The sequence below is a fragment of the Apteryx mantelli genome, chromosome 6 (assembly GCF_036417845.1).
Source record: "Apteryx mantelli isolate bAptMan1 chromosome 6, bAptMan1.hap1, whole genome shotgun sequence".
NCBI classification, from domain to species: domain Eukaryota; kingdom Metazoa; phylum Chordata; class Aves; order Apterygiformes; family Apterygidae; genus Apteryx; species Apteryx mantelli.
Window position 1 is genome coordinate 28,481,822 of NC_089983.1, and position 16,946 is coordinate 28,498,767.

Sequence of the window (16,946 nt, forward strand, 5' to 3'; positions counted from 1 at the left end):
GCAGTTTTGAGTGAAGTTACCAAGTCCCAGGCAGCGTGAGGCACTCAGCAGGTGCCCACCTCAGGCAGCCCTGCTGCGTTGCCCACCTCAACTTTCCCAGCCCAAGCACTGTGGCCCCCTTCTGCTCTGGGATCTCGGGTGTTGCTTTCAGCTTGCTGGTGCAGTCTGGTACGGCTCAGGGTCCCAAGGCAAGTGAGAGGCTCTTGTACAGCAACTGGGAGTAAAGTGTCTTAGTAGTGTGCCTCATTACTTCAGCACTGCACAAAAATTTAACAACTCCACGTACAGCAGCCCTCTTTTTATACCAGCCCTATTTTTCCATCCAGCCCAGCCCATGAGCTGGTTCTTTTAGGGCAGTATGCCAGCTGGTGGTATGTGTGCTGGAAGAATTCTCCCATGGCCGGGTATGAAGCTTCTGGGTTCTTCTACTCACTTGAAAAAGGTTGGATTAATTGGCTCATCTTAAAAATTTCCAAAGTGCCTAATGGCTTAGGAACCCCAGTCCCACAATCATGTGACTAATAGTAGCTGCCTCTTGTGGAGACTGAGGTTTCTCTTGCTTGAACAAGGTGAGAGAGAGAGAGAGAGTTCAGTAAGCTAAGGGTTCATTTCCCCAGTACTAATGGGCTTAACTGCTTACAAACCAAAGTGCCACTGTTATCCACACTCATATACTTGCATATAGGCATATGAAGTTACTCCTGATATTAAGCATTAAAATGAAAGTCACAGCATGCAGAGTAAGTTTGCAGTAATGTATTTTCTCAGCTGTACTGAGGTGGAATTAGCATTTAAATTTTATTATAGGCGTTGATTTGCAGAAATAATGTATACATTACACTTCAGCAAAATGTTTGGATATTTATTTAGCACTTCTAAAAGTTAAGGTTGGGTATGTTGTACATTAGAAAGTAAATTTGGATTTTATGATTATTGTTTCAGATGGAAAAGGAACAGCAACAGGACACAGAAAATGTTCCTACCCCTTCTCCTTCACTGCCTCCTAAGATTACTCTGAAGAGAGACCAAGCATTGGCTTATACAGCAACAGAGGATACGTTTAAAGATACCGCCAATCTTGTTAAAGAGGACTCCATTGTATAACTAGGTAACCGATTTAGGGAAAAATTAGACACATCCATTTGCACATATATTTTTTATAACAGAAGAAGGTTCACATTCAAATGCTTTATAAAAATATATACACCTTTCAGCCAGTGGCTGGAGATGTATGTTAAAACTATGCCTTGTGGTTTTTTTTTGTTTGTTTTTTTTTTTTTGACAAATGCCAACTGCTATTTTTATGAACAATTATCATGATGTACTATATGTATATCTTTGCACTGAAGCTGTCTGAAAGTAATGTTATATATTGTACATGTGTAAATTTTTGAAAGATTATCTTGTTTGTTGATACTGCTAGTAGAAATCTGTATGGAATTGGTTGTATCTTTAGGGATAAATTCATTATATAAATGCTTAAACTAAAAAAACAAGGCAAATATAGGAACATTACTGATTACAGGATCTTTTGAGTATATATTTATAACAGCACCTTCAAACACTTGTACTGGTGCATCTTTACAACCTATTTTATATACTACTGTATGTAAAAATGGGTGTCTGTTTATCCTGTGTTAAACAAAAGATGGAAAAGTCTTAGTCACGCTGAATAGTTACCTGTGCAAAACATTGTTCTTGCAATATTTTATCTGACTGAGAATCATTTCCTCTCAATCTGTAAGACACCTACTTTTCCTCTAGGTTCCAATTAAAACACTCCATTAATAGTGTTCTTTAAAAGATCTGATATATTTAGATTTTAGTGCCATGAGTAATTTCATACTTAATTTAATGAGATTTTCTCCTGCTCATTAATGGAATAGCTCTGTTCTTGGCTGGAGTCTCTGGAAGTCATTTGTACTGTTAAATGAAGTAGCTAGATTTCTATAACACCTTATTTCCAAACAGCAAAATACAGAAGATATTGGTTCATTTAAGAAGTGATTCAGGGTTTTTAATGTGAAAATTTAATTTTATTAACTATTTATTTCCTGAGGTGGACATTAATAGAAAGGGAAACAGTTTCTACTTATGCAATCTTTGTACTTATCTGGTTATTTCCATAACCTTCTATCAGAACGTACTGTACATCTTACTAGCTTTTCTGTTAATTAGCCAAGGTAGTTTCCACAACATGAACATCATGTGGAGAGTCTGAATACCACTGCAGGAACATGTTATTCAGCATTCCTGGCTAGCTACTCATATATTTTAAAGATTTCTAAATTTATAATCATTGAGACTTCTGCTACTTGATTGTTTTATACCTGAGTTCTCAAAATACATACTGTTTCTATTAGAATACTTGTTATTACCTTGTAATGTACTTTGATTAGAAAAGACAACTGGAAAATGATGCTGCTGAATAAATCTAATAAAGGTATTATTTTATCATATCCTCATTCCATAATTTTCTGTGTGAAGGCTCTATGCACTTCTGTCAGTCAGTGTGGCAACTGCAGTGCACTTAGAGGAAAAAAAACAGTGCTTTATATAAAGTCAAATAAGAATAGTGTTTACTACTTCAGACAACTACGTAAAGTGGTTGAGGTAATGTAACTGAAGTTGTATCACTGTGAGTGTGAAAACTTTGCCATTACACACATTAAATAAACCAGCCCTTGAAGCAGAAAGCTATTATTAGTGATTATAGAAGACTTTGAATACTGAGATAGTACAAACATAATCGATCAAAATCTTAGTTTTATAAGCTTTATCTCAGTGCTTTAATGTAAAAAATTCCTTAGAAACTGGGATACAGCATACATATCTCTGTAAGGCTATGAGAAAGGATTTCTTTTAAAAGCAGGATGCTGTTCTTAAAGAAAGAGTTCACAGTCCTTCAACAATTTTAAAGAGAAAAGGCAGAGGGCTAACATTTCTGCAAGACTTGCATCCAGTTGCACACCACAAAAAGAGACAATATCAGTTTTGTAAATAATCTTTTCAAACAGAGAAGTTAGGACCCTGTTTTGCTGAAAATTGCTGAAATGTGTCAGCCTTATATCAGATTTTTTTACTCAAAAGAATTTTCACTTTTCAGATGTAAAAGAAAACCGCCTCTGGGATACTGTATGGTTAGGTAGTATGTAGATTTAATTATGCTTAACATACCTGTTGGCAAAGGATCCCTAAGCTTTAACTGGGCCTTCTTCTCTCACAAGTGTACCGCAATGTACCCTTCTCAGTATGTAAAATTTAAGTTTTGGTACTCTCTTCAACGGAAGCTTTAGATTTTCTCCCTAACTTCATTCCCAAGTTCTATTCTTTTCTCCTTATGAGGCCAATCACTGGTTGCATTCTTGAATTTTAGACTCTTTCTGTTGTTTGAAAGAAGGCCCATTTTTAGAGATTTTAACACCTCTTTGTACTCTGCCACTATAGGGCTGATAAATTATAACATTGTTTTTTTCATGTACATTCTCTCTGCAGCAGTCAGGCCAGGGAGGACTGTAACTGTGTGGATATTTATGATGAAATGAAAGAGAATGAATTTCTTTTTTTAAACCCATTTAGTATAGAATAAAACCTCAGTGAAATACTTAAATGTTACTTTACCACTTTTATATTCTCTCCGTTTTTTGCACATGTGCATGCACACACACACAGTGATGAAACTCCTTTTCTTACATTTGGAGTTGTGACCTGTGCATGGTATTTTTGTAAGCTTAATTGAATTGCACATTAATGATTAATCACCAACACAAATCTTTAGCAAATAAAACCTTTACCCCTTCAATTTTCATATCTTCAGGAACAGCAGTATGTCAGCCTCTGGTCAGCAGCTTAACAGAAAAAAAGAGTGTACAAGAGGCACAGTAACCTCAACTGGCATTTTACCATTCTGAACACACTGTTTGTACAGTCGAACTAATTGGCTGTAAATTACACTAAATGACCTGTTTCATCTAATTGGTGAAATAATCATGCTTTTAACTTGCAAAGCACATCAAGGACAAAAGAAATATTAAAAATATTATACAGTTACGTTTTTCTCTAACTATACTAATATTAGGAAGAAGTTTATATATAAGTACTGCTTTGTTTGGGTAGTAATAGAGTACAATTTAGTTTTGATTTTCCCTGAAATTGCGTATCTTTAAAATAGCTTGTGTCTCATCTTTATACAGTTGAAGAGTCAGGTGATTAGATGTGGTTAAATACTCCAAAAGTAGTTTTTTGAATATGTTGCGAGAGCTGGGCTTTGTTATTATTTGATATCTTGTGTTCAGAAGCTTGTGAAGCTTAGCAACTTCTTGCTATGACAGAATGAACAAACCCCATGAAATAGGTGAATACACCTGAGGAAATGTGTCCTGTAAGGTACATGGATAAGATAGTTGGAAACTTACTGAAAGAGCAGTGCTGTATTTTGAATTGACTAACAACCTATATGTTGATGAAGTCTACTTGAAAAACTGTTGTTTTTTTCTTTTAAATAAGAAAAATCACTAAACGGTTTATTGGGTGAATAGCATTTATCAGCTTTGTAGCTGAATATTGTATGAATGCATACATTTATACAAAATTGATTATCACTTAAGAGAATAAAAAAAGACCTTGAAACATGGTAAATTTACTAATCTGTCTCCCAACTCAGAAAATCCAGGGAAAAAAAGAAAGAATCAAAGCATTTTCTGAAGGGAATTTAAGCAGTCTGGTTAGTGGTAAAGAAGAGGACATCTGGTTTTGGGAGGAATAGCAATTATTTCCATAGAGTTGACACTGGTTTAATACTAAATGTTGATTAGAACTCCAGGAACAGATCTGCCACTAGCTGCTGGAGTTGGAAAGATCATATACAGCAGCATGTCAGATAGACAGGTTGGTGCATAGGAGAGAAAAAGCCAAAAGAACTTTGCATCCCATCCAGCTCTGTATCATGTCCTGGGGTACTTTGCTATCAGGGCATGTTCCATGCATTTCATGACCTTAGAAAGATCAGAGGCACACAGTCTTCTCACTGATAATCTTTAAGCTTTTATATCTGTAAAGAAGAAAATAAATATGAAAGCGTTTTTGTAATGTTCTCTGATAGAAGATTCTTTATATTCAAAGGTATGGCTGCAGTTTCTGTAGATGTATTCAGGCTTGCTTTAAACTACTGGATTGAGTACTGAGAGCAGTGTAGCTACAGCAGAGCAGAGACCAGCAAGGGCTGCAGAACAGTCGAGAACCAGGTAAACAGATACCTCCCTAGCCCATATTGTAGGCTAGATGTTGCCTACTGTAGGTGCACAACATAGCACAACTTTTCAGAAATCAGTAAGCCATAACCTTAGAAATATGATTGTAGCGATTAATTTCTCCTTGGGCATTTTAGTATGTAAGGACTAAGAATGGTACCAAGACATTGCATCTCACTGATGCTATAGGGGAACTAGTAGCATAGGCATTATCTAACATGCCTGTATTCCAGAAGAGTCATCAATGGTTTGTTAAACAAACTTAATGAAATCTAGCAAACGTTCTTTTTTACTTACATTCAACAAAGTAAGTTTCTCCATAGGCATCTCTGATTTCAGGAGTCAGTCTGTTCCAAAGTCTTAAGAAGTCTCCCTCAATGATATCTGAACTTAACTAGTCCTGCCTTAAAGAAACTGTGCTCAGTAATGCTTACTTTCACTCCAAAATGCTGAATCTCTATCCTAGAAGAAAAAAAACAAAACAAAAATGCAATAATCATCCAATATTGGCATAACTATTAAACACAAGTAAGTAGAAAGTGTTGCATCAATGAATATTTGAGACTTTCATTCTTATCTTCTTATGTCACGATAATTTTATTCTGCCTATTGCTGTAAAAAAGTAGCAGGCAAGTAAGTCCGAGAAACAAGGCAGCATCAGGTAGCTTCACAGGTATTCTGTGTGGTTTATTTTGGACTGGTGCAAAAGATGCAACAGCCAGCTCCATCTGAACCATGTATTATCAAACTGAAACTTTGACCATTTCAAATACTGCTGTATCATTCCAGCTGCCAATGGTTTGCCAGCAGAAGCAGATTATGAAGTGCCTGGAAAAAAGTGTAAGTGAGCAAAATTATTCGGTTGGATTAGAACTATATACTCCATTGTAGGGTTAAATGATTATGGTTAAACTGTTAAATGTTGCTGCAATAAAGGTCAGTCTGCTTTTTGATAGTGTGATTCCCTCTGTGTAATTTGAGTTGCAGTGCAACTCCTTCAGCATGCAAATGGCCTCTTTGTCCCATAGGGCAACTTCAGAGACTCAGGGTGCTATATTCCAAAGAACGCAAGGATTAAATAAACATTAGCATTTAAGTCTATATTATATAACCTTGGTGTATATAGTTTCTTTATATAAGCATTTGTAAAGGTTTGCAACCAACTTTCCTAGTCCTTGTGAAGACATGACTCATCCAGCTAGGCCTCAGCCACCACAAGGCAGTGCAACACAACTGTGAAAGCTGCTTAGCATACTTTTCTGAAGTTATGATGGTCTAATTGCTGCTTGGAATCACCCAGCTCAGCCTGTTATGGAGCATTAGAGCAAAATATAATGGGTCATAAATTGGCAATAGAGGAGATGTAGAATATTTTTGGTATAGGCACTTCATAATTCTGTTGTGAACATACAGAGTTGTTTTAGCTTGAGCTGGTTTTGGAGAAGGTCCCCACAGATATTTTTGGTTACTACACAATCGTTACTGTGTAGAGAAATGATGTGTAAGGCACATAGACTAGTTATAAAATTTTATTAAATGGGAAGAAGGAGTGCTCCATTACTGAACCTCATGTGAAGATATAAAGCTTTCTGCTTACCACAGCTCTGCAAAAATACTGATGTTTGTAAGAGGAAATTTAAATCTAACAGCAGCAGGGCCTTGGACCCATAGTAGTGGAAAGCAAACTGAAATGCCAACCCTGCACAAATACATTTAGTAGTGCACATGGTGAGACAAAAGCCAACGATTGCTGAGTTTCTGCATGAAACTATCTAGCAAATTAATAGACTAGAGGGTGGATAATGTAAGAGTGTCATGGTTAGGACAGCTGCAGGCCAAGCGCAAGTGACTGGTTAGTCTGGATCAGACTTGGGACTGACTTAACAGAAAGATATCTGCAAAATGAGGCCAAAGTGACTGGATGTCTTAGGGTTAGTTCTGGAACCAATTCAACAGGGACAAGCCATCTGCAGAAATGGAGGAATTACAGAAAGCCATCACTGAGTTCTGAGGAGATAAAAAGATAACTCAAAGGCTACAGGGTGGGACCTGCAGAAGAGGATGAACACTGAAGACCCCAGAGTCTGAGAATCAGACCCCTGCTGCAAAGTCAAACATCTTCTCCAACCCATCTCAACATGCCAGATCGGCACCCCTGGTGCCCCTGTGCCATGATTGTGGACTGTAAGAGCCAGGAGAGAGGTCTTGCAGACCTTAGCAGGTTGAGAGAGCTCAGGAATCTGAGAGGCCTTATCAAAAGCATAACACTATGCTGCTAATAATTACCATGATTCTATGTTGCTATGTTTATTATGGTTATCCACTGCCAATTACCATAGTTAATTGTAGTCACATACTGCCAAATTTAAACAAACATAACTGACATAATTTTATCTGCTATTACCATGCTTGAGCTATTACGGTCAATATAAGCCATTTAAGATCACTACATATATACATCACATAGTTACAGTTTTTTCCTCCTCACGAACAATGTTGAGCAACAGAGCCATTATTTTACTTTGTTATTTCCTTATTTTAAAAAAAGGAACTCAACTAGTGAGGTGTATGTGCATGCACGTTTTTGTAATCCTTATGCAACAATGCAACATGTCCAGGGTCCTCCAGGCTCATGTGCCAACATCTGGAAATCTAGTATTTACCAAGCAGCTTGAAAATAGTAAGTACAAGTTGCCCAGGAAGCTCTGGATGTCTGTCCAGGCTATACTGTTGATTTACTTGTGTGCATGCAGTGGGTTTATGTGTCCTATGGCTGCATGCTAGCTATTTGTCCAGGATGTACAAACATTTCACAGTACAGTTTCCTAGTTGTTCTGTTCATGCTCCTGGAGATAGAAATCCCAAACAAATGACCAGCATCATTGCCTTTTTATTTCCTCCTTTAAGCAAGATTTCTGGAAAGAAAAAGAAAGAAGCAAACACAGTCACCCTCCTTCAAAGTATTTGGAATCCATTCTTGAATTCACACACGTATATCTAACAACTCACCATAAAATGTCAGAAAAAGCTTCCATTCCCACTTGGACAGACTGTAGCCACCTCCTACAAATGCCATAAGGCCTTTGGCATTGATTAGATTGACTACTCTTCCCTCAGCTTTTTTCAGAAATGGTAGAAGCTTGAGTGTGATTTCAATCAGTCCTATTAGACCAACATCCAGAACTGAGTGGAAATCTATCCTCAGCCGATCAGTGGGTGCCACAGGTGTTGTTTCTTCAGCATTGTTCACCAAGCCACAAAGCCCTAAGGGGATTTGAAAACCATTTCTTTCAGCCTGTGGCAATATCATACCTGCTGAGTAGGATTTCACATGTAGCATTAGGAATCAAGCACATACTCCACAAAAACTTCAGTGAGATGAATACAGCTGACTGGGATTTGCTTCTAAGTATCTAGCTCTACACTGTACACCTGGCAAAGTTTGTTGAAGGCCTTATGCAATGACTCTAAATGAGAGTGGGTAAAGTATTAAAGCAAAATGATTTCAGGTGGAGAGATGGGCCATCATATTGGGCTCTACTGCCCAGATCTACTAAAGTACTTGGGCTCTTACTATGCACACATTCTCTGTGAAAGTCAAATAATACACATAGAAGTGAAGAGACTGAATACTTTTCTGGGTTGCAGTCTAAAGTCTAAACTAGACATGTAGAATTAGTCAATACTTCTAAAAATATTAACTTAACCCTGTGCAGTGATAATACTGCTTTACTATCTTATAAATTACTTGGGGAGGTTTAGATAAATAGTGACGCTTCTAAGAATTTGCTGGGAACAGCCTCTCCTGCTAGGGAGAGGCTTAAGGTTCAGTGCTCAGTCTCCTTGGAGATTTGCTCAGAATGAGGAGAGCGTGGTTAGCAGTGGTTAACTGGACTGAGAACATACCACTTCCCACAAGTTGAAAGCAGAGGCCTGCTTGAAGAAAAGCTTCTGAAGAGGTAAGTTCTAATAATAATTTTGTCCTTGCCCTCATTCATTCTACTTAAAAATTGCCTAGGACTTTGCATGAAGAGGCCAAAAAATGTTTTATAAGCTTTGAGGAAAAAGGCCTACTAGTACAAGATACTGTTTTACTGGTTTAAGTAATTAATTAATTAACCCGTTTATTGAATATTTAGTACAACTGTTTATTACATTAGGTAGCTGCAGTGCTGTGGTCTCCTTTGGCTGCACTTAATAATGTCTAGTCTGAGCTAGAGGTGCTGAAAAAGAAAGGTACATATTGTCACAACTGAATGCATTTACTGTGCCCTTATTTACCTTTTATTACACTCTGCAAAAAGAAAAACACACTTAAGTCATGTTTTTAACCCCACTCATAGGTATCCAGGACAAACTCTTCCTCTTTGTTTTAGACAAGTGCTTGGAGGTATATGATAGCAGTATTGAGAACTACCTCTATAACAACTCAGAAAACCCTGGCTGAAATAACAACCGTTTAGTTGTTATGGTTAGTGCAATTGTTGTTGTGCACATTGCCAAAATCGGACTCATTTAGTCCTGTAAATACATCCTCTTTCTCTTCCTAGAGGAGGGATAAATGAGGCCTGTGCCAGCAATTTTCTATTGGTTGGGCTGGTTTTATTGTCAGGGAAGTTCTTTGGGGTACCATTTAGCATCCTCTCCCAGGTGAAGTTCTTAAACTGCAGCAGAAAAAGCCTGAAAAACACATGTGGTAATGATCTGGTTTTAACAGCTTGAACAACTAGATTTTTAGGCCCTCTGTTGGTAAAAGTGAGGCCAAAAGCATTGCTGGAGACAGTCTTTTTGAACTATGATGGCTTATGAGACAGAACTGAAGAATGAACATGCTTCCTCAGTAAGAGGAGCCCTCCTCTGCAGATAGTGGGGAGGCTCCAGAACTCTTAGCCAGGCTACATTGGGTTATACTGAAGCATTTTTTTTTACGGGCACTGACCTTATCACTTACCCTTTTCAGCAGTCTCTTCTGTCACAAATAGCACAGCCCTGGAAATGCTGCTGGAGTCAGCTAAGTTCAGGTTCACTGTCTTCACTGAGAGTGAGCAGCAGGACTGTAGGTCTTGCCTTCCTTTTTCTGTGACTCATGCAGCAGTGACATGAAACCCCCTTTTGTCAAGCCATTTAGCCAATGAATTTCCAAGCCCAGTGTCACAGCTTGTTATGAAGATGTACTTTCCACTCGGGTCTCTTACTCTGTGACTGTCTCTGATGAGACAGTAAATGATAAAAGGAAGCATGGACACCAAAATTCCTATGTGCAGTGAGTCTGAAAGTGAGAGCTATGAGCAAATAGTTAATGATCTAGAAATACAATGAAGTAAACTTGCTCAGCCATTCCCCCAGCTTCCTTAGACACAACTCCTGTGCAGGGCTTTGGTTCTGGTTGCAACCCTTCCAGCTCGCTGTAAGGAGGGGGGGAGCAGGGGTAGAAGCTTTGGCACAATGTGACTAATACCCATGAATAATATGTGCCTTGGCAAAACCTTTTCTTGACCTCCTTTTCAATAGATTTCTGCTGTTTTCAAGCTTTACTTGCCAATCTTCCTAGTCTGCCCCATCCTCTCAGGATGTTTCAGACTGAAAGAAATCACTGCATCAGTTCTCACAGCAACGCCCTCCTCACCACCCCCCCCCTTTTTTTCCTCTCAACATTGGTGATTATTTGTGCTAATACTGGAAAAAAAGGAATTCTTCTGGGAAGAAGGACAATTGTTTTATAATCTGTATGATGCTACCTAGACTGCTCTTCTAATTTGTAGCATAGAAGCAGAGTGACCCCAAGAATGACTAGAAAAGCCTAAACTGTAACGGTGGGTCTGCTGACTAATTTGTTGTGCGATTTGTGTTGCATGATGGCAAGCTATTTGCTCTCCACTCCTTAGGCAAGGGGGACTTCAGATCAGTGTTGGAGTCTTCTGCCTCCCTCTTTCTGTCCTTATTCCCTGTTCAGTGCTGATACACAGTGAAATAGAGTACATGAGAACTGTGTTTGTATAAATAAATGGGGAAATGCATGTAAATGTTGCCCTCAAAAAGAAGCACTGAGGAAACACAAAATTTCTGAACTCTGGTGGGGAGGATACAGCTTGCTACTAGATGCTACTATTTGCCAAGATTGTTGATAAACATAGAATACTGTTCTCACCAAGCTAAAATCTTCATGATTGATTACTGGTTTTCTGTTTGTATTTTTGGTTTGTGCAAGAACTAAGCCAAAATAATTAATTAAAATCTAAATTTATGGGAAGGCTGGTCAGCATTTTCCAGTGTAGCACTTGGACATCCTGCTAAAGAAATTTCTTTTCACAGGTGCTGAGGAGTGACTTTGGCTCTAGTTGCCTACATATGTGTCCAGGTGCAGGCCTCTGTCCTTTAAAATGTGATTGTATTAAAAGAATGAATTGATACATTAAAACAAAGGAATTTTTGAGTACTTCCAGTATTTAAACATAATCACAGAGGAAGAGAGCTTTTTTTTATATTCTTCCATAATTCAGAGTTTTCTAGAGTTTAAGCATTCATTTGGCTGATGATTCTGTGACAGCCTTGCCATCTGAATATTAAAGGAAGCCTAATGTATTAGGCCTGGCTGCTGGAGCCTTTCTTGTGTTTTTGTTCCTACTGAGTTGTTGGAGTGATCTGGATTTACTCTGATTTTAAATTTCACTGTCATCTAGCCAAGTAGGAGTGACTTTGTGGACATCATCTTAGAATCTGATAGTGAATTAATGTTGGACTCTAATGAAATTAGTCAAAATTGATACACAACATTCATACCCACTTAATGAATTATTTTACCTATTTGGATATCTTGATAGCCATGGGTATGGATCTATGAGCTAGTGGTTAACTTTATCTGGTTTTAAAATATTAAGCAAATACAGAAACAGTTAAGAGTTTGCTTCCACTGCAATTCACAGAAAGGTTCCCACTGAATTTTGGGGGCGTTAGATTTGTCCCTGGGCTGCACTGGGTATTTGAGCAGCCCATCTCCCTGTTGTGTCAAGGCTAGTGTAACTGGCCCTCTTGTTCAGGTACTTTACCTAGATACTTGGCTTTTTTACCGTGAATATGCCTGTTAAACCTGACAAAGGGTTGCAGTATTCCTGAATGTGTGCACTTTGGAACCAGCTTCATAATGTTTTACTGAGCTGAAGACATTTACTTTCTGAGAGGACTTGTGTATGCTTTGACAAAGTGCCATTAAAATTGTGTTAAAGAGCTCAGGCTATTTCAGGTTTCAGGGCGGTAAAATACAGTCTGAAAATGGGATGTTGCAGTAGCCAGTCATAGGTGCCCCCAATCCATTTGCAAAGACATGCCCAGCAATGACACTTCCTCTGCCTGCTCATTTAGACTTTGGAGCAGAGCTAGATGCAGAGAGAGAAGTTGCTGCTAGCAGGCTCTTTTAACCTCACACCAGTAAATCAAGCAGCTGCTCAGCAAGCTAGTGCTGTGATGCATCATTTTGGGACTTAACTCACCTTTTCCCAATACAAAATAAAATGAGCTAATTGGAGATTTAGGGGAAAGATTAATCTAATTGGAAACTGGAGCTGTAAATTACATCTTCCTGCCCTTGGCTGTGCTGTAAGGAGAAAATGGCAGGCAGTGAGCTTGCATTGCTGGAGATTAGGTTAAATTTGAAACTGGGGCCGAGTGGAAAAAGCCCTGGAGTGTCTAGTTGGGCTCCCTGCTTGGCTCCTGTTAGCAAAACGCTCCAGACTGCTCTGGTTAGCATCAGTCCCTGTGTTTCAGTAGCAATAATTGAGGCTCTGCTGCTCGTCTCCTGCCTATCAGCCCTAGGCCTGTGTTCTCAAGCCTTTAATCCCTAACCAGCCTAGTTCTCACTGAGAATCCAGTGCTCCTTCTCTAATAACGCATGTATGTTCAGTGCTGTGTACCAAACTGGCTTTTGCTCTGCTGGAGCTGTCTGCAAGTATTTATTTTGTTAGGTGATGTCATACCCTCTGAAAGGAGTCTGGGGCGAGAACAAAAGGAAATAGTCTCAGTTCATATTTTCTTCCAGGAAAATTGTCTGTGAATTTTTCTATGAATATGAGATGTTATGCAAGATTGTTTGTTTGTTTGTTTGACAACTGTGCAAAACTTAAGAAAAAAAAATCTCTTCCAGAGGCATATCAGTTCTGAAATAGCTATCTGTTGTGGTAAAGTGTGTGTTTCCAGAGAAAATGTCAGCTTGATATTTAAAGACTGTTGATATAGCTCCATAAATATTGAACTCTGATTATTAGTATAGTCAGTAAATAGCTGAAGGCAAAGTCTGCCTTCCATTAAAACTTTGATATTCACCTGACAAATTGAGAATCCTTGGGATGGACCTTGGCTCTTTATGCTCAGACTAATGCCATTATAAAAGCAATTGGTTTAAAAAAAAAAAAAGTGTGACTACACTGAGAGCACTTTCAGATCCTTAGATGAAAGCAAAATGCAGCATCCCTTGCTTCTCTGTGCTAAAGAAAACCAAAGCACATAGATCCTGTTGGAGGGGAGTGTTACTTTTTTTGTATTCCCACAGCAAATTTGCTTTGGTAGTTGTGTCAAAACACTTCAGCTCAGGGTGAGATTTAGGGTCTGGATATATTTTGATGGATTCTCTTATCCTCACACTGCAAACCTGCAGAAGTCAGTGCTCTGTTATAGGTTAGTGACCTACCAGCCGAGCTGAGGAAGAACTGCTAATTAGGGAGTTTAGGGACTGGAATCCTTCAGAAACAGTATTCATGGAACAGTTGTTGGAGGGTTTAGATTTATCAGAAAATGCTCTGGCAGATTCCCTAAAAACTTTACAGATTCTAAGATGTACAAGTTCTGGAAATCAGTCTTCCTGACGGTGCTGCAAGCCTCCTGGCTCTTCAGTGGAACATAGGAGCAACTGCCTCACATCTCCCATTCTTATGTGAGCTATTCCTGCAGATGTGGGGCTTTGCACTTTGGCCTCATAGAAAAGAGGGGCCTTTTTTCATCTACTCTGTAAAACGGGAAGTATGATAGTTCAGTTCAGTGGTCAGCAAGTATCTTAAGATCTTCATTAAAGTGTCTCAAAAGAAATGCATATCCAAGCTCTCCTACGCTGTTCCGCAGGGAGATGAAGGCAGAGCTACTACTGAGTTAGCATTTTATTCAGACCCTGTAGGTGCTTGAATAAGCAGCAGTTGGTTAAAATTACTCTAGAAGAGACTAGATGTATTCTTGTCTGTGCACTTAAACAGGTAGTTTGTTCTCTTAGCTATTCTGCAAATGCATGTAACAGTTATTACTATAACATTAGACACGAGCTCTGTTTTGCGCTGGTACTGACATTCTGGGGTGACATCTGCAAGCTCACTGTGTTTCCATGTGCTCAGGAGTTGCCTTTTCCAGTTACTTCCAGTGTCAGAATGGAGAAACTGTTTGAGTCAAACTCATAAGCTTGTTCACTAAGACCTGCACAGTGCTGGTTTTGAGAAAAATCTCGCTGTAAACTCTGTTGGATGGTGCTTTGTGATTGTTGTGTATCAGATGACAAGCATGGCCTGTTTCCCTGCTGTTCGTTATGACTTGTGCTCTGATGCCTCTGTCTTAGCATACATGTAAGATTAATACCAAGTAAGTCGCTATGTGCCTGCCTATTCTACCTATATTGTATAAGCAGGTGGCCTGTATCTAGTAATCTGCAGAGCCTGGGGGCTGTCAAGGCTCATTAGGGAGAACTAAGCTACTCAGCTGGGGAGGACTGATCTGCTCCTTATGTTGAAATTGCCAGGAGTCTTTCCATTGGTTTAAAAGGAATTGGTTCAGTCCTCCACACCTCCATCTCTTTCCCCCTTTATGTGGGCAAGTTATTATTGGCACGATTTGATCTTCTGGGGACAAAAGCTGAGGAAAAGGTACCTTGTGTTTGGCAAGTTTTAGGGATTTTTTTTTTTTAAATAGTTTAGGTGGCAGCTTTATGATACTTGAAACAAATCAATTGTCTGAGTAACCAAACAATGTTTTTCAAATAAAAGCTCAAGTTCTACCAAACATGCAAATAAAAGCCCTACAGTTTACATGGGAAAAGACTTTAACATATGACTGATAAGCTGCTTGTTCATTTGTTACCTGGCCCAGACTTTGCTGGGTACTTCTGATCCAGCTGCAAATTATGTGGTTTTTTTAATCTGTAAGCAGAACTCCTTTTCCTTATTCCTCTCCATTCTTAAAGCTGCATGGTCCCTGCTACCAGATGCAGGGTTGCAGGAGGTGGGGAGGCTTGGGCAAAGGCAGTTGGCGATAGTAGAATGAATGAGTAAGCTTGTTATGGAATTGACCTGAAACTAACTGCATGAGAAGAAAATCTAAACTTAGAAAAACAAGTCAGGTGGCGCAGCCAGAGAGCAAGCTTGGATTTGAACGATATCGTCCAAGACATCAGTAGGGTATAGCTGAAAGTGATCTGGCCCTGTTCAGTTAGTTGACCAGACCGTGGCAACTGCAGCCAGTCCCAGACCGGCAGGTAACCCCTGCTGCTGCTCCCTGCCAGGAGCTGTAGAGTTCATCTTCCACTTGGTGGACAGCTCTTTCCCTTCCAGTTCCTCTCCCCACTCATTCTGACATGGGTCTGGAAATCCCTGCTTCTTTTGCCACTTTCTGACAGAGCCCCAGCTCTGGTGCGGGCTGTTATTACTCTTGCAGCACTCTCCGGAGGGTCAGTAGATACGTGTAACTTGCTGGAGACTTGAGGTCAGTGTGCATGCTTTTTAACAGGTGGTTGGCACAGATTTCTTCTCTAGCACAAATCCAGCAGACATTCTTGTTAGGCCTGCCTAGTCATGTCTGAACTGATTTGAATGACAGGCTAACGCTACAGGTTGGTTGAAATGACCACAGAATGGCAATCTACAAGCAGGCAAAGCCCTTCCCGGTGGAATGCTTCTCTAGGTCTAAGGCTAGGTTATATTGTCAAGTCAGGTTTATTATTAACGACCTGTTATGACAGGTGGCAATCCTTTGCCACACAAATGTAGGAGAGAAAAATCTAAAAGGAATTTTTCTTTCTCTACTGCTGGCTTTATTCTCAGGCTCCTGCAGAATGGATCCTGCTTAGCATCTCAGAAAACACTGAAACACAACATAAGTTCCCTTTCTCCCAGAGGATTCTCTGACTTGCTGGGAGCACGTTATTTGAGGGGAACATAACAGAAGAGAAATTACCTAAGCAAAATGTGAGCTCCAGATGTAGCTTTCTGTTACAGAGAGCTTGTCATGAGACAATCTTCCATGTACAGAAGGCAGCACTTGAATGTCTGATTTCCCATTGGGTCCATAGGTGTATTTCTTAATGAAATCCCTGGCTCCTAGAAAGGACTTGGAAAAATGATCCTGCTTAAAGCACAACATTGGAAAGGAAATGAGATTCTCAAGTGGAAAAGCAAGAAACTAACATTATTTCTGCTGCATAAATGAAGGTTTTGAAACATAATTTTATATATTGGTTCCAGCAAGCTAACAGAAGTTGGATCTTGTGGGTGCAGTCACTGAGGATGTTCTGACTTACCATCTGACCTTGTGTAAGTCACTAGTCATCTCCTGAGTGAGATTTCTAGTCTCTAAAACACAGTATTTTTACACATGACAGTGGGAAATATACACCTGTCTTATACAGCCTTGTGAGTAGGACAGACTTTTATAGCTATAGCAGAACACACTGTG

The 16,946-nt window shown here is 39.3% G+C and overlaps 1 protein-coding gene and 1 pseudogene across 1 annotated transcript in view; one reads left to right on the forward strand and one right to left on the reverse strand.

The window, feature by feature from the left end:
* The window catches only part of LRP2 (LDL receptor related protein 2), a 129,873-nt gene extending 127,414 nt beyond the window's left edge, over window positions 1-2,459 (forward strand). The window contains exon 80 of the mRNA XM_067299102.1: window positions 943-2,459. Coding sequence (XP_067155203.1) covers window positions 943-1,104 — 162 coding nt within the window. The 3' untranslated portion in view covers window positions 1,105-2,459. The remainder of the gene's footprint in view (window positions 1-942) is intronic.
* A 2,340-nt stretch (window positions 2,460-4,799) lies between these two features.
* Window positions 4,800-14,589, reverse strand: LOC106499106 (retinol dehydrogenase 16-like; annotated as a pseudogene).
* Window positions 14,590-16,946: the final 2,357 nt, after the last annotated feature.